At 36.8% G+C, this 22,992-nt stretch overlaps 1 protein-coding gene across 3 annotated transcripts; it reads right to left on the bottom strand.

Annotated features, from left to right (window-relative positions):
- Window positions 1–9,032: 9,032 nt before the first annotated feature.
- On the bottom strand, window positions 9,033–14,116 carry LOC130728197 (peroxisomal membrane protein 11C). 3 transcript variants are annotated; one of them, XM_057579569.1, is made up of 8 exons: window positions 13,772–14,116; window positions 11,195–11,408; window positions 10,706–10,780; window positions 10,552–10,626; window positions 10,369–10,449; window positions 10,196–10,270; window positions 9,917–10,090; window positions 9,033–9,283 (listed from the first exon to the last, which is right to left on the bottom strand). In XM_057579569.1, exons 2-8 carry the CDS (start codon window positions 11,384–11,386, stop codon window positions 9,248–9,250), a joined length of 708 nt encoding a protein of 235 aa, XP_057435552.1. In that variant the 5' UTR covers window positions 11,387–11,408; window positions 13,772–14,116; the 3' UTR covers window positions 9,033–9,247. The 3 variants fall into 3 exon arrangements, with proteins under 3 accessions (XP_057435552.1, XP_057435553.1, XP_057435551.1); XM_057579570.1 differs by having other exon boundaries at window positions 13,606–13,776; XM_057579568.1 differs by lacking the exon at window positions 13,772–14,116 and adding an exon at window positions 13,553–13,744.
- Between the last annotated feature and the right edge of the window lie 8,876 nt (window positions 14,117–22,992).

The raw sequence follows: 22,992 nt of genomic DNA on the forward strand, positions 1-22,992 counted from the left end.
TCCAGATAGAGTTGACAGTGTTGGTAGGGAATCTTCTGACTCAACTTCTGAGGAGTTTCCTTCAACAATTGGTGCTAGTCTTCCAAATAAAAGTTGTGCTTCTATTTCAAATCAGATATCAGATGGCGGTAGTAAAGATGTTAACATGCATACGAATTTTGAGTTCTTCTAGGATAGCTTGGAAGACTTACTTTTATTAATTATAAAAAAAAATTCAATAGTGATTCTCCCGATTTTATAAAGATACCGACCCTTGTTGACAAAGGTATATCAAATCCTTACCATGTGGTTCTATGGTATAATGTGAAAACCAACACTTGGAAGCTATGTTCTATTGATTTATATGTTATGGGATCGGAAAGGTTTACTCCATTGGTTTATAATTTTACTTTCTTGCTTGTTTTATGTTCTTTTACTAATGAGTACTTCTTATCATCTTTTACATTTGTATTAATAAATTCTTTTTATGTTAATAAACGACTACAGTACCAAACTTCTAGGCCTATAATTTTTAAACTCTTTTTGTGCTATAATATACTTGTTTACAGAGTCATGTAACTATTCTTTTGCCTAGTAGAAATATCTTAATGCACATTTTTACCTCATGATGGACACATCTTAATTCAAAATGCATTGTTCTCATATGCTTGATACATCTTGCTTAAATAGTTAGTGAAGGATAGAAGAGAGGGGTATGTTGAACTTTTAGCATATGAGAACAATGCCTCGACAGAGTTGTAGAGGTTGGAAACTCTTGAAAGAATCTTCTTGTTCTCTTTGTTAGTATTTTAGCCATCAATAATAGATTTTGATTCATTCTTACTCTCTCTTATACTCTCTACAATTTTTCCACTTTCTTATGTCACATTTTTAATGCACTCTTATATTTATACTATGTAAAATTAATCTCATTTATGCTTTCAGGGATGCTTTATTTGCAAAAAAAATGATCCTGATTTGAAAAGAGCAGCTGATTGCTTCTGTTTAGCTGGATGTTATGAAATCAAGCTCAAGTGTATGCTAGAGGCAGTTTCTTCTCAGATTGTTTTGACTGTTTGTGCAAAAGGAAGATTGTTTGTCACTGACTTCTCTTACATTCAACATGGAAAAAAATGAAAATGTTGACCATAGTTTGGTTGAAACTCATGATCTGTACATAATAGAACAAAATTTTCTAGAAAGTTGTGCTCGTAATTATTTTGATCATAAAGATGTCAGATCCATGATGAAATTTGTTAGAGCTTTTCATTCGATGGATTTGAAGCGTGACTTCTTACGATCATTGAATTTAGTGTTGATCAGCTTCTTGTGTAAGAAGAGGAATCAGGAAACTTTCCGGAGACAGTAAACATTGCTATGATGATGGGTGATATTCTACGTGAGGCTGATCTTCTTGGAAAAGCTGGTAGATTCAAAGAAGCTTTTGATCTTCTGCTTTACTACGTACTTGTGAATTCTCTTTAGTCTTCAGGAAGCCAAGGGTGGCCCATAAAGCCATTTTCACAGAAGGTTGAGCTTTTGAGATGAGCATTGTTATTTGCAAAGGAATAGTCATGCAGGTTTTATGAGCATGCATCTGAGGAAGCTAAAATATTATTAAATGGTCATGGTAATATTTTTTATGTAACGATTCATTTGAAATCATCTCGCAGACATAAGTGTGTCAGAGGTGAAATATTATGTTTGTGACAACTTTTGGATGCTCATTTTCATTTGAACTCCTCTAAATATGTCTGGAAAGATAGTGTGACTATTGATGATGTTAAAGGAATGATTTTGGAGAGTTAACTTTCAACGGAGACATTGTCATAGCATAAAACAAGACATTCCATTATGCTTCCAACATTTCCAACAATAAAACAATGTCTCCGCAGAAAGTTGATTCTCGAAAATCATTCCTTCAACAACATCATGAATCACACTATCTTTCCAGACATATTTAGAGCAGTTTAAATGAAAACAAGCATCCAAGAGTTGCCACAAACATAATATTTCACTTCTAATACACCTATGTCTGCGAGATGATTTGAAATGAGTAGCTAATACAAAAATGTTACTATGATCATTTAATAATATTTCAGCTTCCACAGATGAATGCTCATAAAGGTTGCATGAAACTTTCTTTGCAAATGACAATGCTCTTCACAAAAGCTAAACCGCCTTTGAAAACTGCTTTTAGTGCCACCCTTGGTTTCCTAAAGACCAAAGAGAATCCGCAAGTACGTAGTAAAGAAAAAGATCAAAAGTTTATATGAACATACCAATTTTTCCAAGACGATCAGTCTCACGTTGAATATCACCCATCATCATAGAAATGTTCACTGCCTCCACAAAGTTCCTTGACTCTTCTTCTAACACAAGAAGCTCGTCCAGTAAATTCAACAATCGTAAGAACTCACGCTTCAAATCCATCGTGTGAAAAGCTCTAATGAATTTCATCATGGAACTGATATTCTTATGATCAAGATAATTATGAGCACAACTTTCCAGGAAACTCTGTTCTATTGTGTTGAAATCATGACTTTTAACCATAGCATGGTCAGCACTTTCATTTTGTTTCCGGTGTTGGATGTAAGAGAAGTCAATGTCAAACAATCTTCCTTTTGCACAAACAGTCAAAAAATCTGAGAAGAGACTACCTCTAGCATACACTTGAGCTACCATTTCATAACATCCGGCTAAAAAGAAGCAATCACCTGCTCATTTCAAATCGGGCTCTTCAAAGTTTTGTAAATAAAGCGTCCCTGAAAGCAGAAATGAGATTAATCTTACATAGCGTAAATATAAGAGTGCATTCAAAATGTGTCATATTAGGTGGCCTAAGGAACCAACAAGTAAGAAAGAGGAAAAATTGTTGAGATTATAAGAGAGAGTAAGAATGAATTGAAAACTATTATTGATGGCTAAACACTAACAGAGAGAAGATGATTCTTTCAAGAGTTTCCAACCTCTACAACTCCGTTGAAGCATTGTTCTCGTATACTAAAAGTTCAGAATGCCTCTCTTTTCTATCCCTCGCTAACTAATTAAGTAAAATGTATCAAACATATGAGAACAATGCATTTACAATTAAGATATGTCTACTAGGCAAATGAACTGTTACATGACGCTGTAAACAAGTTTATTATTGCACAAAAGGAGTTCAAAAATTATAGGCCTAGAAGTGTGGTCCTGTGGTCATTTATTAACACAAAAGGAATTTATTAATACAAATGAAAAAGAGGATAAGAAGTACTCATTAGCAAAATAACATAAAACCAGCAAGAAAGAAAAATTGTAAACCAATGTAACAAACCATCCCACAACATATAAATCAATAGAACATAGCTTCCAAGTGTTGGTTTTCACAATATACCGTAGAACCACATGGTAAAGACTTGGCATACCTTTATCAATGATGGTAAGTAATTTTTGGTATCTAAGTCTTACTTCATGATCAATTCATGGTACTATATAGATTATAAATTAAGCATGTAAAGAGGCATACAATGTACTCATGGATGTGTGTGTGTGTTAACATCATACATAAGTGATTTATTGCTTATTTGATATCCCAATTATTAATAAAATATTCAAACTATCATGTGTTTATTTTTCAATATAAATGGTACTTTAAGTGTTTATTAATAAAGGAAATCACAGTTATTGAAAGATAGAACAACCACCTAGAGAGCGATTAAACACAAACGATTGCAAGCTATGTTAAGTTGTACCGTGGCTTATTAATCCAAATGGAGAAGACATCACAACAAACTTGGAAAAAACCTAAGCAAAGAAAAAAATAATGCAATTAATGAATGAAAAAATGGAATTGGGGAACTAGATGTGACGAAGAATTGAAATTGGTTAATTAAAAAGAAAGAGATTGTAAATACCTAATCCGAGGGAAGCTTAGCAGGTCGACATCAGATCTGAAAGATTAGCAGGAGAGAGTGAAAAAGTATCTTTAATGCGACGCCTCAATTGCAAGACTGGATTTTTAAGTTTTATCGGAAACACTAGCATAAATTGATGTATGTGAGAATGAGTAAAGGCGGAAAACAAGTTAATAAAAGAGAAAATTCCATACCTTTGTAACTCCATTCATTGCGTAATTTGGGCAGAATCCCCTATTGGAGGACTGAATTTGAGCACGAACCTCCTTATTTCCCAGAGGCAGAGGTTGTTATCCAGCTTTCAGCTGAATCATCTTTAGAGTTCGGTCTTCGCTAATGGCACCATGAGAACGAGGGAGATCAAATCATCAAAATATCTTGACAAAGATTTGAGTATGTTGTAGCAGAACGGGTTTCAGTGTGCTAAAGTTTCAACCTAGTCGGTGTTTGGTTGAGAGTGATGAGAGTTAGGGTTTAGTATTTGGGAACGGAGAATTTCTTCATGTGTTGTGTTATATTGATCCTGTAGTACTCTTATAGATCCTTATATAGATTGAGTGTACGTATCTTTTACCCAGAAAATCAAGTGGATAGATGCTTCTAGATTGTATTATGGGCCTTTCTAACTTATGAGCTCGTTTGGAGGTCAGGATATGATTAGAGCAGAAAATGATAAATGATTGGATAAAGACATGATATGATAAGAGCAGGATAGACTATTATCTTATCATGCGTTTGTGGACAGAATAATTAATCAAATTTTTTAAAAATTATTAAAAGACATCATTCTTTCAAAAATAATTAATATTTAAATTATTGATTATAATTATATAACTAGAGAAATGATTTTAAATAATATCATATGATAATATAAATTAGTCTACATTTACTATTAAATAATTATTATGTATATATGTGTGAGTAGCTTATTTTATTGCTAGTGAAGAATGTTTTTGTGTATTATTATTATAATATAAATAATGAAAAATAAAGTTAACTAAGTTGTACTAAGTGATAATGAAAATTTAATTATTTTATATGATTAAATCCAATATTTTCACCATTTATAAGTCAATTTATTTTTTAATTAAATTTGTTAGTAACTAAATAATTTTAACTTAACAATAACAACAAATAATTGATAAGTAATAAAATTAATATTTTAGTAAACTAAAAAAATTATAATTATTAAATAATATTATTATAAATTATATAAAATTTAATTATTGAAATTAATTTTGGGATATGGTAATATACAAATAAAAAACTGATATCCTATCATGTCAAGATAATTTCTAACATAACTCCTCTTCATGATAACTTTTACACATGATAGACATGACAACATATGGGACATGATAGTGTTATCTTATCCTGCTGGCGCAACAAACAACATATTATAGCAGGATAAGATTATTGTTATCCTATTATGTCTGCTTATTCTGCCTACCAAACGGGTCCTTAGTGTTAAGAGACGACAAAAGAAAGACAGTGTATTAATAAAACTATTCTTTTTTTTAAGTATTAAATTGGAGTTGCAAGCAAATTTTATTAGGGAAAACATTTCGGAAAATTCCTTGCATTAATTATAAAAATAGATTGTGAAAATTAGATTAGGCTCACGAGTTGATTTATGCACGACGAAATTGAATTTTGATTTATCTTAAATACATTCATCCGAAGAATTACCTTAAGATTAATTGGGAAAATTATCTTAAAATATTTATTTTACCCCATAAATAAAGAAACAAAATGAAATTGAAATAAAGAAAATCATTATTTACAAGAAATACAAAATACTTGTGAAAAATGAATTTTGACTTGACGCGATTCCCATGTTCCAACATATTCCTTGGCACAATGGGTCGATCAATATCACATATTACTGAAAATGTTTTTGAGCTGATTTTTTTGTTGTATTTTTAAATAAAAAGGTAAGTTTTGGAATGTTATTTTTATTTAAAAATTAATTAATGTCAAAACAACCTAGCCATACATAAACTCATGAAATGTTCAACAATATGGTTGCATCTTCATAGATTTTTTTATGGTTTTTTTTTTTTTTGCATCTTCATAGATTAATAAAGAAATTGAAGGGAATCGGGGACGAAGATCTAGACGAGGATAAGTAAATTTCATAACTTCATGATCTTTCTTAGGAGTTAGGACCCTTGTTATTTCCTCTTTTTGATGTACTTTGTGGTCATGATCTTCTCTTTTTGATGAGTGGTATGGTACTGCACTTTTACTTTAGTTTGATCCTTACTTCTTCATGGTGATAGATATGGTTGATATGATAAATATTGTGGAGTTCTTGACAATTTACAGTTGTTTCTGCAAGTTTTATTTTGGGATACCTCTTGTTTTAGGTGGGACTTTGCTAGTTTTCCTAACAAGTGTCCTTGCGCTTAAATCCTTTATTTTTTTACCAACAATTGATCACTTGTTTTGTTTGCAATTTATATTGCTTAGTTTTGCATGAGAGGCAATTTTATGGCGTTTTCTGTGGTACAAGCAATTTTTTTATGGGCACAGTACAGGAATGAGTTGTACCACTAAATTTTTAACACCAGTACTTTTTTGAAAAAAAATGTAAAATACATAGCAGTAGTGTATATACGAAAAAATACTTTTATATTTGCGTATAATTTATGTATCAGCCCCAAAAGATAACAAAATTTACAAAAAAAAAATGATCAAAATCTGGGAAAGAAAGAGAAGTATTATAGGAGAAAACGAAGTCATAATTAAACATAAAAGCCATGGTTCTGCAGAGGACACAAGACAGGTATCATAGCAACAGGCGATTGTACTTGGCAAAGTCTACAACGTATCTCAAGTTCGTTATCTACATTTTAGTGTGCATTGCGCATAAATCCATGTAAGTAACCACCAGTCATTATGAGTGACACAACACTTGCTGGAAAGACCTTCCCTAATTTCTGAGAAATGATACGAGAAGTGCAGCAGATACACCAAGGCCGAGAGATGATAGGACCTTTGTTGAGTCCATGATTGTAAAACCCCCCAAAATTGGAAAACCAACAAATTGCTCCAAGAAAATTCCCCCCCAACGAATTGCAAGTGAGAATCTGCTTCAAGAGACTAACAAATTTTGCCCCAAAATCGGAAAACCCACAAATTGAATGAAACCCAGAAAAGTTGAAGATTTGTTCTAAAGAGGTTTTGTTCCAAATTGAAACATACAAGATCAAAACTTTATCTCCGTCTGAATCCCTCTTACGAAGATTTGGTGGTTTTGTGGAGGCTGGTTCGAAGCTTAGTGAACCATGGCTCAGATCTGGACGGTGATTTAAGATTTGCGACCCAGTCAAGAAGAAAAAGAATGGTGGTGGTGCGGTGGTTGGAATCGGCAGTGATAACCTAATTTGGGTCTGCTCTGTTTATTCTGGGATGAAGAAGGAGAATAAGATGAGAGTGGCGGTGCTTGATTAAAAACTGAATAAAAAATGTGGGTCGTATATACAAAACTAAAAAATACGAGGGTCAATACATGATTGTTTGAAATTAATATTCAATCACCACTTACTTATCCATGTCAACATAGATGTATTAATATTATTGGTCCAAGTCACTAGTGTATGGTACACTTGTCTGAATATTGGGGCACCTGAGCAAGCACCCAATTTTATATTTGCGCTCAATCAACTAGCATCCAACATTTTTGTTATCCAATGCGTGTTTTGCGTGATTGTTTAATTTTCAGTAGAGTATGGGAGCAAGTGAGTAACTGCAATGATTAATTAATTTATGAGTAATACTTAATCGTGACAACTGACAAGTCAATCATATGCTAATGAGATTAGGGTTACTTATTTCTAAATTTAAGAGGAAGTGAAATGATTTTAAGATTTTACACATGTGAAGTTTCACATTTCATGCATTTCTTGTTTTCTCGAGTGCGTTCCTCATTAGAATTTTCACTATAGAACTCGATCGCTTTCTTACCTGGCGTTGAATTGAATTTTTTTGCACATATACACAATATATGGTATTTTTTCTTTTAGTTAATACCAAGTAGCCACCCTTAAATTTTGCTTTTGTATAACCTAAAATCGCCACAAAAACCTTCCACCATAGCTGGTTTCTTTTAAACACACCTCCACTATCCACCGTCCATCATCGTCCACACCTCCTCCGCCACCAAACCTTGGAAGATCTTTGGCAATGACAATGGTGGTAAAAGGTGCAAGCAACAACAATAGTGATGGTATGGGTTGATTAGTAGCAACAGTGAAGGGTGCCGAGTGGTGATGATCGTTGAAGATGTGAGATGGCAGCGGTAAAGTGAGCTAAGCAGCGGTGCGATGTGCTTAGTGGTGATGAGAATGCAAAGTGTCGAGTGGAGTAATGCTGTAAGGGTGTCAGACAAAATTGATGGTGGTAGAGATGAGGTCGTGGCGATTAACAGCGTATATGACGACAATGGTGGAAGGTGTTTGACAGTGGTAGCAATGGAGGGTGCTAATACCCGTAGTGGTGTAGGATACTATCTAAGCACAATGGAGAATCCGGGAAGTGGATAGTACAGGTGATTATGTTGGTGGAGAACATCAGACAATATTGCTGATGACTTTCCAACCATCACAAAATGAACTTCATATTTTATTGTTTTCACCCTAAAATAGAAAAAAATGTGATGAAAATACACACAGACCTAACTATGTGTTAGGACCTCACTGCATGGTATAAGACTTAAGTCCCACATTTGAAGTATGAAATTCTAATGTGGGGTTTATAAGACCTTGGGCTCTCCAACTACAACAATGAGCTTTTGTGGTTTGCTTGTCCCAATGTTCTTATCAATTAGTATCATAGTCTTCCACGAGCGGTGTGGGTGGTGACGCCGACATTGCAATGTTCACTCAGGGCTAGTGCACAACCATCCCGTGTGGGCACCAGGGTCACGGAGCGTGGTAGGATGTTAGAATTTAATTGTATGGTATGAGACTTGAGTCCCACATTGGAAGCATGAGATTCTAATGTAGGGTTTATAAGGTCTTGGGCTCTAGAACTACAACAACTAACTTTTGTGGTGTGATTCTTCCAAGGTTCTTAGCACATTGGTTAATAATAAATTCAATGCCATTACCAATTTGATATCATTTGAAGGATTCATTTGGTGACAACAAAACATGAAAAACTAATTTGATGTTGCATATATCTTTAGACCAAAATAGACACATACTCCAAACAATGTAAAGGTTTTCTGAAGACAATCTTAAACATGCCATTGTTTTCTACTAAGAGGAAAGTTGGTCTATGTTCATACCAATCAACATTTCCTGACAAATTCATATAATTATTTAACAACGATGAAGCATGACGAGAACCAGTCTATTCTTCCATGTTTAAGATGTTTTAGACTTGACTGGGGCAGGAAGCAACTGCATTGAACAAACCAGAGATCCTTGTTAGTGAAAGTAACACTTCTAAGAAAATTTGCAGCACAAAAGAAAATCCATGACCCTCCACTGATCTAGAGGGACACGCATTTTTTCTGTTGAAAAACTGAAATAATTATAAACCTTGCTAACACATTTGTTCTGCTCTTCAGCATAACTGCCAAGTGCTAGTTTTGTCTCTAACTCTAGCTTCTTGTTCCTTAGTTGTGTGCAAAAGGTATATGTACACAGATAGGGCATAAAAGGACCCTTTTGATTACTGTTTTATGAAACAATCTTCAGTTTTTCAAAATACAATAAAAGAGAAAAACTTGTTTGATAGGAACAGTTTTGAAAAACTGATCATAGAAACTGTTCTTGTTTATAGTTTTTAAAACTAAATTTGCAAAACACCGGAGACGTTCACTGCTTTTGTTATTATTTTCAAGTCATAGGTTTTTCAACCCAAAACATCTTGTTAAGCAGTTTTTTTCCTTTTAGTAAACTGGTTTCTGGAAATGGTTTTTAAATCAAAAAAACTGATAAGGAATAAAACAAACAACTATTTTGGGACTTCATCCACCCAATGAGAATAAAAGCATGTAGAAATCTAAATATAACTATACTAGCAGGCACCTGATAGCAAGATATTAGAGATGAAACAAATCCAAATGCTCCAGTCACACGAGGAGTGACTTTCTTGGGTGCCAATTGAAGCAGTCCAACTGCTACCACTATATCAATGCTTGCTTTGACAAGTGCTAGTGTCCTCTCATTTGACTTCTGTAGCTTGGCGCGGTATTGCTCATTCTGCACCCACAGGTAATGAGTCCACAAATAAGTAAGATAATCATGGGTTGAAATCCACCAAAGGCGGAACTTTGAAGAATTTATACACTAGCATGGACAACATACATCATATTTGTTAGTGTTTTTGAGTTCTTTCTCTAACTTCTTCATTGATGTAGAGAGTCTTCCGAGCTCCCCGAGCTGATCAAATGAGTAAAACATGTCATACAAAGGTTAAAAAAAGTGAAGAAATAAGAGGGAATTATTGATGCACGCGTTTTAGCAGGAAAGGAACAAACCTCAACCAAGGTGGTGCACGCTGAGGAACCCAGCCAACAGAAAAGAGAAATCCGGCCAAGTAGTTCGGTACGTTCTTTGTTCTGTAGTCAGCAACACAATTGTTGTATATTGCTGGATGGTATTCCCGATATAATAAAACAGAAATAAACAAAAGGTTGCCAATGAAAACATGTATTTCCTACCTCGATGATGCCGGTCCTACCAAGCCACACAAATTGATCAAGAAACAAGAAAGTGGAGAGTAATGCATTCTTGGACTGAAAAAAAAATCAATTAACACATTAGGAAAATGAATTAAAGATGAAAAGGTGATAGGTGTTCTTAGAACTCTCATACCTTTCCCAACAGAATCAAGGGGAGGGGAGTACCCTGTGGTGTTGGACTTATCAGACCATGCAGGTCATTGACAAACTGCGCATTAGAAATACAATGAGTGGTGGTTATTACATGAACTAATCAATTGTACCATGCTTTTCTATGCCCAAATGTTTATTTGATTTTATAACTGACTAATACTAAACAAAAGAAATGAAGGGGATACAGTATAACAAATATGCCCTCCAATTTGGGATGGGGATAACTGACTAATGCAAGACATTCTCCAATTTATCCTTTTCCAATTATGTCCTCCCTCAGAAACCAAATAACAAATTATTATGTATATAACAGATCTCTTGTCTTTTTTGAACAAATCAATCGAAGGGGATACAGTATACACAAAGAAATTGATACAAATGAGAAATCCCATTATACATTGTGAGTACCAAAATAAAAAAGAAGTTAACGGATGAACTAGCATGTTTCAGAAATAAAAAGTAAACTTACCTTAAATAGACGGAAAACTTTTCGTGCCAAGCTGGTTGATTTGTCAACATTCTGGGCAGTACCAGGTTCACCATTGCTCAAAAATTTGGAACCATACTGTATTGCTCTGCAAATCTTGTCCCTTGCTTCAGCCTTGTTCAAATATAAGACAAGAAGACCAAGTTCTGCCCTAGTTGTATCCAACGCACTCATTTTCGGTGCTAATTAGTAATCACTGCAATGTCACAAAATCACAGCACAGTTCATTTCAACAAAATCCAGTGAACACATGAAAGCAAAATGTGATATTGTCATATTAAATTGGGAGGGAAAAAAGTTGTAGATGTATAAATCTTAATTTATATAGCAACATGTGTAAAGAGTTTTTCCCCCAAAAACAGATAAAGGAGTACCAATTAAATTGTTAAACTAATCAACTAGAAAGGAATGCAATTTCATTCTTATTAAAAAGGACCAAGTACAAAGATAGTCTTAGAATTTGGGCTAAGTCTAACTCTACACCAAAAGCTAGCTTAGGGGCGAGGATTGCACTATTCTTTAAAAGAACTTCTTTAGTCATAACTCTACACCACGCCCAGCGCTAGATATCTAGAGCGTGGAGATTGCAAACTTGATATTTTGTGGTTATAACCAAATGCCCATCATAGGACATATTTCTACGGTGCATATTAACTTTCATCAACTTATCCCGGAATAACCACCGTCTAGATTGATTTCATTAATATTTCTTAAAACAATTGCGACTTAGGTTGATCCTTGAACTTCAAACTTCAACGGGTGGCCCATCATGGATGGACCAATAACAATCTAGAATTGACTCTGATACCATCTTAGAGAACGGGCTAGGCCTAACTCTACCACAAAAGATATCTTAGGGGTAAGGGTTGTTCTATCATTTATAAAGACTTGCTTAGCAATATCTCCACTCTCCAGTCAATGTGGGACCTTAACACATAGTATCAAAATGTGTTCAATATATGACAATCTTTCTAGAAACAACAAGTCAGCACTTCCATAAAAACTCCATCAAGATCAAGAAAGTATGATAAGCACAACATTGGCAAAATAATCTAGTGGACCTTTCCACCTATCCAAGAGTCATTCACTTGTTTGAGCCATAAAATCCAATCGTAAAATTCCATTGATATCTCACGAAAAAGTGAAAACACAAAGGAAAAGGATTGAACTTCTTTACATTTCAATGTACTAGCAAACTGGTGTTCCTTTTTTTACTCTCATTTATCCTCAGCCTTCATTCTATGAACAAAACATACATGCTTCAACTACAACTAAAGCCAAACTGTAAACTTCCAATTTTAACTAATTGGGCATGCAAGCAACAAGCCTCAACTACAAGTCTACAATAGCTTCAATGCTCAGAAAGAAGGTAAAAAATTGGGCAGACAATAGAAATAATGTAGAAGGTTCTACCCTTTTTTGTTGTATAGGATATACTTTTTGTCAACCTGCTGCACACACATATCCCCTCAAATTTGCAACATTTTATTCATCATATCAAGGATGAGTTAATTTGGTCGGAGAACAATAAAATACTCATCCCATATGCTATATTTTAGGGTTGAGTTAGGCCTAACTCAAAAACTAAGAAAAGGTTTAGAAGGTATTCTTGAAACTCTACAATACATAATATTCAACTCAGCTTCCATATCCAAATAAGAATTAGAGAAATTTTTAAGGGGGAATGGAAAAGCTTCAATTTCTATCTATAATAAAAAAACCATGATGTTCTCCATCTCATGAGAAAAATACGGTCATCATCAAGTCCTGCTTTACAGCCAAGATATAGACAGCTGCATGATTCACTAGTTCTAGCATTAGCTAGCTTCAGTAGAACAGGCTAGTTAGTAAGGCACTCTAAAGGCCAAAAACATAAAAGGGAAGACAGGGTTATTTACAAGTGTAAAAGTGTACAGAAGATATCGACCAATGTTCACCTAAAAGAACAAACTTCATGTCTCCAGGAAAAAAAATTGAAACCAATGAATGAGCAAATCCAAGAGCATCAACATCCAAGTTGCTCTCATAACAAAAATAAACCAACAATTCAAACAGCTTTCAACAAATCAAACCCACAGTATTATATTTTGAGTAAGACAGGGATCATAAAAACATCTAATCCATGAATCAGGATTAAATTTCAAATTGTCAAAACAATAAGCTTGATTCAATCAAAGAGAGGAAGAGAATATAACATGGATGTATCAGGACTACTACCTATTAGTCCAGTTACACCAATCTCCTTCCTATATTACAACAAACAACCACATCACATCAAAATCATGTATTATCATTTCACCAACAACCATCAAAGCAAATCATAAAATTCAAACAAACAACCTGAATTCAGAATCAAATCAAGCTGACCCAAAATCAAAATTTGCAAACCCCACCTGGAAAGATCGCAACTTTTGAATCTCAAGGTACAAAGTCAAATGATGAAACAAATGGGCACGTGAATTTCCTGGTCTATTAGCCAATATATAAAAAAAGAAAAAGCATGCAGAACGAGCAATAAAGAAAGACAAAGAGGTAGATAGAAAGAGAAAGAGAGAGTACCGAACGAAGTGACGAAGGAGAATGAGAATGAATGACAGAAGAAAGGAAGAAGGAAATGGTTTGGTTGGGCCTGAGAAAGATAGATAGAGTTATGATAAGGGCTTGTTTGGTTCTCAGATTCCCGAAACAAACAAACAAACAAAAAATGGATTATTATGGTGCTCTCTCTGGTTTGGTTTTGTCACCCTCGTATGGAACAGTCTCCAACCGTTCGATGAGTCCGATGTCAACGGGTCACACGTTCAAACTCGCAACTCCAAATCTGCTTCGTTTGATTACAAGAAGAAATCAGTGTTTTCTAAACTCCCTCACAGATTTGGGTTTGCAAGTGGCAACACGCATTTCAAGGCCCATTTTTTTATGACGTAGATCTTATCTTAATTAGCTCATTAAAAGGATCATGTTTTCATCACAAATCATCATACTTATTCCCTCCATAATTATGAGGTCATTCTAGGGTAATTACATTTATTAAAAAATATATATAATGAGTTTAGCAATTTGGAAAAGGCTCTTGAGGTCGATTCTCGCACAATACATTCTGAAACTGGAATAATCGGCATCCAAGATGTGATCGGGTACTGGGTGGTATATATTAAAATGTATTGTGTTACAAATGTTTATGTAATTTTTCGTATTTACCCATTGTTAATGTGTTGAGTACAGTGGAAATCATTAGTTATGAGTGTAAATCATCAGTAGCAACACTCCAAAGAGCTAAAAATGAAGGTTTGGTGTTTTTATAAAGGCTCGCTTGGTATATCGTATTATGCATGATAGTATAAGCTTACATAATACATTATTTTCTTAACATTATAATTCAAATATTATGGTTAGTGTGTTATTATCATTAATTTCAAATTAAACCTTGTCTAGTTTTGAAGTTTGGTGGAAGAATTTTAATTTTGACATCATTTTAGTCTGATTAAAATTTAAAATATTATTGTTATAATTATCCTACTATTTTAAAATTTAACTAAAATACTTTATATTTTAATATAAATTATTATAAATTAAAATTTACTTTATTATTTATTTCAAAAAAAAAATTTACTTTATTATTACAATTCTGATATAAATTTTAAATTAAAATTAAAGTAAATTTTACTATAAATTCAAACCCCTAGAGTTCTAAAGTCATAGTGTAGCAGAGTCTTAGTGTAGCGGCAGCCATGAGAAAGAAAAGGGTTCCAAATAGATTCAATGGAGCCCTAAGGATCAAAACTGTTGATCCAGAAATTCAACACCTTGAAACTTTTCTCTCCGATCTTCCATCACACATCACTATCCAAATTCTTCTAAGACTTCCCCTTAAGTATATTCTCAAATGCAAATGTGTTTGTAGAAGTTTAAAATCATTAATCTCAAACCCAGAATTCACCAATATGCACTTCAAGGAAGCAAAACCTGGTGTCATGATTCGGTCCAATGATTCAAGAACCCTACACCTACTTGATCAACTAGAGAAGTTTGAAGATGATGTTGATAAAGAAAAGGTACAATTTTGTGGTTGTTTTCGGATCTTTTTCAACCATAGATGTAGAAACCCCTGAAAGCTTGACCCTAAATTCAAGCTCCCTTTTCGTGAGAGCAATTATGGTGTGGTGAATTCATGTAATGACTTTATTTGCTTGTGTGATGATCCATGGAATAGTAATCCTTTGGCTGTGAGCAACCCAGTTACATGTGAGTTCATAAGACTTCCATATTCACACAAAATTGATGATGAAAGTCATGAAACCCTAATATATCTTAGTTTTGGTTTCCAACCTAAAACTAATGAATATAAGGTGGTGAGAATTTTGAAGGAATCACCGAGACGTAGTACCTTTTTGTGGTATTCTGAGGATTTGGTTGTTCAAGTTCATACTGTAGGAACATCAACATGGAAGAATGTTGTTGTTGATCCCAGGCTTTTCATTAGGTACCTTACATTTCCCACTTGTGTGAAGGGGGTACTTCATTGGATAGTTTCTCATGATTGGAGAGGTTCAATATTGTGTTTCAACTTTGAAAGTGACAACTTTGAATACCTCCCACCTCCTCCTGATGTATTTAAAAATGATGGAATCACATATATCGATAGGATAAGCATGGCAGTTAAAGGGATTTCTCTACATTTGTGATTCATCTTCTAACGATACAACTGTTGTAGTGTGAATTATATAGGAATATTGTATTGAGGTATCTTGGACAAAGATTTTCAGCATTGACACTAGGTGCTAACATTGTTGGCATTTAGGTTGTTTATATTGGCCTGTGAAACATTTTCAGAAGGTTGATGCCATATTGATGTTTCATTCAGACAATTATTTTATCTACTATGAACCCAAAATGTCTTTATCCAAGAGTCTTATGGTTCGTGGGACTAGATTTGCATTTGAAGTTTTTTTCTCACATTCCCAGCCTCATCTCACTGAAGGATGTTGTGAAATTGGACATGGTTCTCAATGTCTACTCACGGTAAGTACATAGGTTTTAATATTTTATAAGAGAACCCTGCTTTTACTTACGAATTGTTACTTAAGGTCAGGATATTTTGTGAATCAAGTGCTTATACAAAAGAACTGTATGTATAATTTTATCTGCTTACTTTTCTACTTTCATTTAAATCATTTTTTTAAAAGCAAAAAGTGTTAGTATTAATGAGGAAAAAATCAGAGATATGCAACCTGCCTCGAGAGGGTGAAAAATACCACACACAAAAAAACCCAATCCACCCCTAAAAACAAAACACAACCAACCCTGCCAAACCCCTAAGAAGAAACACAAACGCCCAAGCCTAAACATAGCCGCCCAAAAGAACATGAAAAAACCCAAAGCCCTCAAATGTCCCCAAGAACAAAATCAAAAACCTCAAAAATACCATAAACACCCTAAGAGAATCTACGCGCATTGATCTGGGCAGCAATTTGGTATGTGGCAACATCGTCTGAGCAATCAAAAACCATACCCAACCGCTTCCCCAATAAAACAACACTCCGAGCTCTAGTCATGATGCCATAAGGTTTAAAAAGCTCCACTGGATAAACCATCAACTCTCTCCTTAACGACCCTGCATCTCGAACACCTTCCATTATACCATCACAAGGTAACACTTGCACAATTTCCTTAGCAACACCAACCTTGGGTTTTTTTTGTCGCCCTCGAGGCCGTCGAGGAACATTAAAGAGAGCCCGCTTTACCTCTTTCTTTTTTTTGGGTTGACCACGAGGCCTCTGAAGAGAAGGCTCTAAAATAGAAGAAACTAAATCAACCTCAACTTTTGTATCTTCCATAAACTCGTCAACCTCCACCACTACAGCAACCTCAACCCCATGCTTCTCTTGATCCCAGCAACACATGTCTGATGAAAGCATTAAGTCTCCTAGATCCCCAACCAATGAAGACCCGCTAGCAGCAGCAGTATCCTCTACAGCTTGCGAACACATCTCCACCTCAGACCCATTAGAAAGCGGAACAACAGAGGGTCTAACAAAAGAAGAAGAAACAGGGGCAAACCTTGACACAACATAAGACCCATTTAGAACTTGCAGAGTCACTCCAATCTCCCCAAAACACGTTCTAATTGAAAACCTCTCACCAGAAGATAAGCACAATTTGAAATTGCCATTAAGAAGCACCTTAAGAGCCATCTCACCCCCTAAAAGAAGCCGAAAATAAAGGGTATTCAAAGATGAATTATCAACAGCCGTTAACAAATTAATTCCTAACCGCCTTTGCCTCTTAAAAGCTGAAAGTTCCACAAATGCTACTCCACCGACAACAACGTCTTCTCCCTCTTGAACCAGATCTTCTTTATGCCTTGGAACAACTTTTGGGAAGAGAACTTCGTTTACATCTTAACTCTTGTATTTTATGAAAAAAAAATCCATGTGGATACATACTTGCATTTCTAATTACATCTTTTAAACTTTATTTATACCTACTGTATTGATGGAGGAGATTATGGACAATTGCTTGAATTTTTAATTCTTGTATCTTCTTTTTCTGTGAAGTAGTAGACATTATGTCAAAGAGAAAAAGGTATATACGGTTGATCATCTAGATCCTCTGCTAAGTGCAGTTGTAGCCATATTATTGTTCACTAATATTGGTATAATTTTATATAGGCGGGCAGAGTACTATTATTTTCAAGACGAAAATGGAGTACTTTTCTTGGCTAAGGAGATTATTGATTATGGTATTTTACCTCACTTGACGGGATGGTGAAGAATAAAGTGAAGAATACAACTACAAAGAAGTAATCATCCATCATGCAAAAGAAGCAAGTTACAACTAGATTTTTGTTTCTGTCTATGTAAGATTCTCATAATCCATTCCTTATTGAATTCTTGTCACATGGCATTATACTCCCAAGTTTAGGGCAGCAAAACTGACATTTACCTACATCCACTCAGTCCTTGATGTTGTACTTCTCCTTAAGATAACATAGCAGGAAATTTACTCCTATTGAGAGATGAGAGAGAGAGGGAGTAGAGAAAGAGGCTCTGATTGGGTGCCTTCACGGTGGGGGATCTGATCACGGCGGTGGCCGGCACATGGGCATTTCCAGCGGTCGGATCGGCGGTGGCAGCGAACGGGTTCTGCTTCCAATGGTGGACTGGGCGAGACCCCAGCGGCCCTGCCCAGGGATGCTCGCCCCAAGGCGAAGCACAAGCCAGGGGTTTGGGCCTCCTCCAAGAGGCCCAACCGGCCCACTAAGGACAGTTAGACACGCCAGGTATAAATAGGGGGTGGTTACCAATTGTAAGGGACTCTTAGCTCATTTCATGCATAACAAACTCAAGATTCAGTTACACTCTCTCTCTCTAAGCGGTTACACACTAACTCTCTCTAGATTCTCTCATTGCAATCCTCTCACTCTAGGTACTATACCTCATTTCTATGTTCTTGGCCGGAACATTTGGCGCCGTCTGTGGTGATTGGAGGTTAGTAAAGATTCGAAGGACTTAAGTCGAAAAGTGGCAATTCCCTTTGTGTCGAGGGGAACTCCCTCAGGAGGGGGAAGGTTGACCGGAGGGGTGCACCGTAGAGGAGTGGCTACGGTGACGCCACGGGAGGAGCTTTTGCCTTGGCGTCTTGATGCCATGAGGAAGGGAAAGTACGAGATCTTGAGAGAAATAAAAGTGACTTTGAGGTTCTAGAAACTCACCGGAAAGTGGAGCAGCGGGGAGACAACTGGAAGGAAGACACGCGTCGTGGGCGCCAGAATGGTGGGTTGTTGCAGGGTTTTTGTGTGCAAAAAAGGTCGCTAAGAGTTGGGGTTGTGAAAGTAGTAAAGGGTGAGGGAACAACGTCTTTATAAGAAGGGGATGACTGTTGAAAGGGGGTGCGTGTAAGGTTTCTTTGGGTGGTTGTTGATGAACGTGGGAAGGTGGTGGAGAGTCGTGCACCATGATGACAGGGGAAATGATTACTGTTGTGAAAATTGCGGGTTTTGGGGAAATAGGAGCGGCACATTAAATGGAAAGTCACAACGGCTGATTGGTTTAAATTCAAATTGGCAGGCTTTATTGTGATTTGAGGGGACGTTTCGAGGGCAGCGGTTGAGATTTTGCAGATTTGCTGACCTTTGCATTTCCTCAGCATATTACACGCGGCCTACACACGTCAAGCCACCATGATTCACGACGGTCGCGGCTGCAGCTGGGCGAACAAGTCAAGTGCCGTCGCCGCAAGCCCCTTGTGGACTTGTGGACTCGGAGGAATCTGTCGAGCAAGTCAAAATATAGCTTTAGCGTTGTTTACTACGCCATGTTGGAAACCTATCTTGATCACTAGTTTTGGCATTAGTTAGTTTTTCTTATGCTTGTCGCCTTTGTTTTAAAGACACTCTTAGCTCTCATACTTCGAGCTCGGTGTCTTGTGGACTTGTGGACTGGGCGAGACCCCAGAGGCCCTCGCCCAGGGATGCTCGCCCCAAGGCGACGCACAAGCCAGGGGTTTGGGCCTCCTCCGAGAGGCCCAACCGGCCCACTAAGGATAGTTAGACACGCCAGGCCCAACCCCTAACCTATAAATAGGGGCCGTTACCAATTGTAAGGGACTCTTAGCTCATTTCATGAATAACAAACTCAAGATTCAGTTACACACTCTCTCTAAGCGGTTACACGCTCTCTCTCTCTAGATTCTCTCATTGCAATCCTCTCACTCTAGGTACTATACCTTCTTTCTATGTTCTTGGTCGGAACAAATGGCTACTATCCAAACGTACGAGAGAGGAACTCAAGTTCAAGGAATATCCAACGGCCATCATGGCCACCACGACGGCGTAAGGAGCCTAAAAGAACACAACGTGAGTGGCAGACACGGCATGGCTATGATCGACATGATCAACACAAACAGGGGGCATCCCGACGGTTCCGGAAAATGAAAGCTTTCAACGTCAGACGACATCTCATGATCATGAGAACGTGAAGACACATGGGTTGTCTTTCTCAGTTTATGTTGATGGTTTGAGTGACAGGATTACCTTGTTAAAATTGAAAACAATTTTTGGTAAGTCAGGGAGAATGAGAGATGTCTTTATCCAATTCAAGAGAAAATTGCAGCGACATTTCCGGTATGGATTTGTTCGGTTTCAGAATGATGAAAAGGCATGGAAGGCAATTCGTATTCTCAATGGTCTTCAGGTGGATTGCAATTATCTTGTGGTAAAAAGGGCAAAACCTAAACAAGCCACCACAAACTTAGTTTCCAGGAAAATATGGCGACCTAAGATACAACCGAACCAAGCACTTCCGGCCACAAAAGAGGTGCCACCAAAGGAAGAGTCTATTGCTCGTGAGGATGCACGACAACCAGGTGTTGGACAATTGAGATTTAAGACCTCTGATATGGATACTCTTTGGTACCAAAGCTGTGCTCGATCTCGTACTCTTGAGGCTAAACCATTTTATGTCATCTAGGACGAACTTGCTCGAATTCGTATGTACAATTTTCACTTCATACCACTTGGTGCAGATGAGGTTTTGTTAGAGTTTGAGAGTAAGGAGGAGATGGAGGATACTCTAGCAGAGTGTAGTTTTTTCCTGGAACAGAAGTTAACAGATTTTCATCCGTGTACTCCGCTTACCTTTGGGGTTGCACAATTGGTGTGGATTCGTCTATGGCAAGTTCCGCTAGGCTTATGGTCGGATTATTTCTTTACATCTGTTGGGAAAAGACTTGGCAGATTTGTGAATTTGGATGTCGCAACCAAACAACGCCATAGGGCTGATTTTGCTCGTATTCTTGTCTGCATGCATCATCCGCTTCTTCATTGTTTTTCAATGTCAGTAGATATGGAGGGCACGACATGTGTGATTCTGGTAGAGAAAGATGACTATGCTTATGATTATGGAAAGATGGAAACCATGCCATCAACGTTGGTGAAGCTATAAAACTCGGAGGATGCTACAGATTTCGGTGATGATTCGGAGCATAAGGACGACATACTCATTGAGGAGTTACATGTTCCAGATCATTGTTTGGATAAAGAGTTTGACTATGTTGTTGATGTTGAATTAGGAGAAGAAGATGAAGTTTTCATGAATGATAAATTAGAAGGGCTTCAAAGCATGGTGGATGTGGAGGAACAACAATCAGCAACGGATCCAACAGACCCGCCAGAGCCAGGTTTCATGTTGGATGGTCGCGACACCCATCTATGCCAGGGTTCGCTCGCTTCGCCGGCGGTGGCGGTGGCGGCAGCCCATGACCGACCGGTCTTGCACCAGAAGGGGGATAATTTTTTTTTTCAAATTCTGACGCATTGATTGGAGCTTTCAACGCAGGAGGAAGTCTTGGAGCAGTTACAGGTTTTGAAATAAACTGGCTATACGGCGGAGGAAATTGAGGAATGGAAGAGAAATACAAAAGCAGAAGCAAATAAGCTATTCAAAAATCAAATCTTCCCTTATGATTTTAAATATCCTAATTTTATTTCAAATCTGTTACAGGTTATTCATTCAATTCACAGGATATGACTCAAAAATATAGTTGGCCTCTTTACTCAACTTACTGGGACCCACTTCAAGTTCAACAATTGCAAAGGCCTTGTTTGCCCCAAGGATTTCACAATAAAATTGATTTATTGAGGTTTGCAACTTATTTGATAGCATCTCTTGCTTTTGCGTTCAACTTACATGACAATGGCAACCAAGAACAATATGTTCGGACCTCTCCTCACCAAATAGCCAGGCAAACTTCCACTGGCAACACTTTTCTCCCTCAAACGTGCGCCTCCCAGGAACCACATTCGCCCTCCAAAGAGTTAGAAATATTGCCGGCTGATCTAACAACACCAACGCCTCACAATTCCCCAAACACAAATTCTTCCAAGAAAAGCTCGCAGAGGGGACGACCAAAGGGCAGCAAAAACAAACCTATAAATTTGCCATATGATTATCTAGAACCAGTGACAGGTGAAGATGGGGTGACAACACGCGCGCAACGAGTTTTGTTGATTGGAAATGAGTTAGGCTTAAAACCACTGGTTCTGAAGCACTCATGTTGAGAGGCTTGGAAGCTCAAATCCGTGAAAATCACCCTCATCTTAATTGAGATGTCGGGGCCTTGGCTCACATGGAATTTACGTGGGCTAGGAGGAACAACGAAGAGGGAAGTTGTGAAAAAGGCAATTTAGCAGCTGAAACCAGAAATACTTTTTCTTCAAGAAAATAAATTAAATGAGCAGCGACAGAGAACAATAGAAAAGTGGGCGCAAGGTTTGCATTTGCGTCATGTGGGGGTTTATTCGTTTGGATCAGCAGGAAGGCCTTTGTGTATGTGGAAGGAAAACAACATCCAAGTTCTGACAGTGGTGACTGACACTAATTTTATTTTGTTGACGTTGAAGATACCGAACTATGAACATTCAATAATGGTGGGGAATGTCTATGGTCCACATACTTTGGCGGAGCGTAGAGTATTTTTTGAGGCACGAAAGACCCACGTCTTGGGCCATCTTGGCATAGTTTTCTTGGGTGGTGACTTTGTGGTGTTTTGAGAAATGGGGCGGGGGCAGTGCTTGGCAAATTTTCTAGAAAAGTGGAAGTTCAGCGAGCTGATGAGGCGGAGGTGTTGGCTACCCTTTATGCTCTCTAGTTTTGTCAACAATTTTTGGTGTCTTCAGTGGAGTTTGAAAGCGATTCTACTCTAGCTGTTGGATAGGTAAGAAGAGAAAAAATTAGACCTTGGAAGCTTACAAATGAGTTGAACATGATTGATTTTTTTAT

This window comes from Lotus japonicus, chromosome 1 (assembly GCF_012489685.1).
Source record: "Lotus japonicus ecotype B-129 chromosome 1, LjGifu_v1.2".
Classification (NCBI taxonomy): domain Eukaryota; kingdom Viridiplantae; phylum Streptophyta; class Magnoliopsida; order Fabales; family Fabaceae; genus Lotus; species Lotus japonicus.

Bases quoted from the DNA above. Each gene is read 5' to 3' on its own strand.
- LOC130728197 (XM_057579569.1), bottom strand. From the start codon at position 11,386: ATGAGTGCGTTGGATACAACTAGGGCAGAACTTGGTCTTCTTGTCTTA. The intron at 10,450-10,551 runs GTAGGAAATACA...TGCTGACTACAG, and splicing joins GTAGGACCGGCATCATCGAG to AACAAAGAACGTACCGAACT. The intron at 10,271-10,368 runs GTTTGTTCCTTT...TCATTTGATCAG, and splicing joins CGTGCACCACCTTGGTTGAG to CTCGGGGAGCTCGGAAGACT.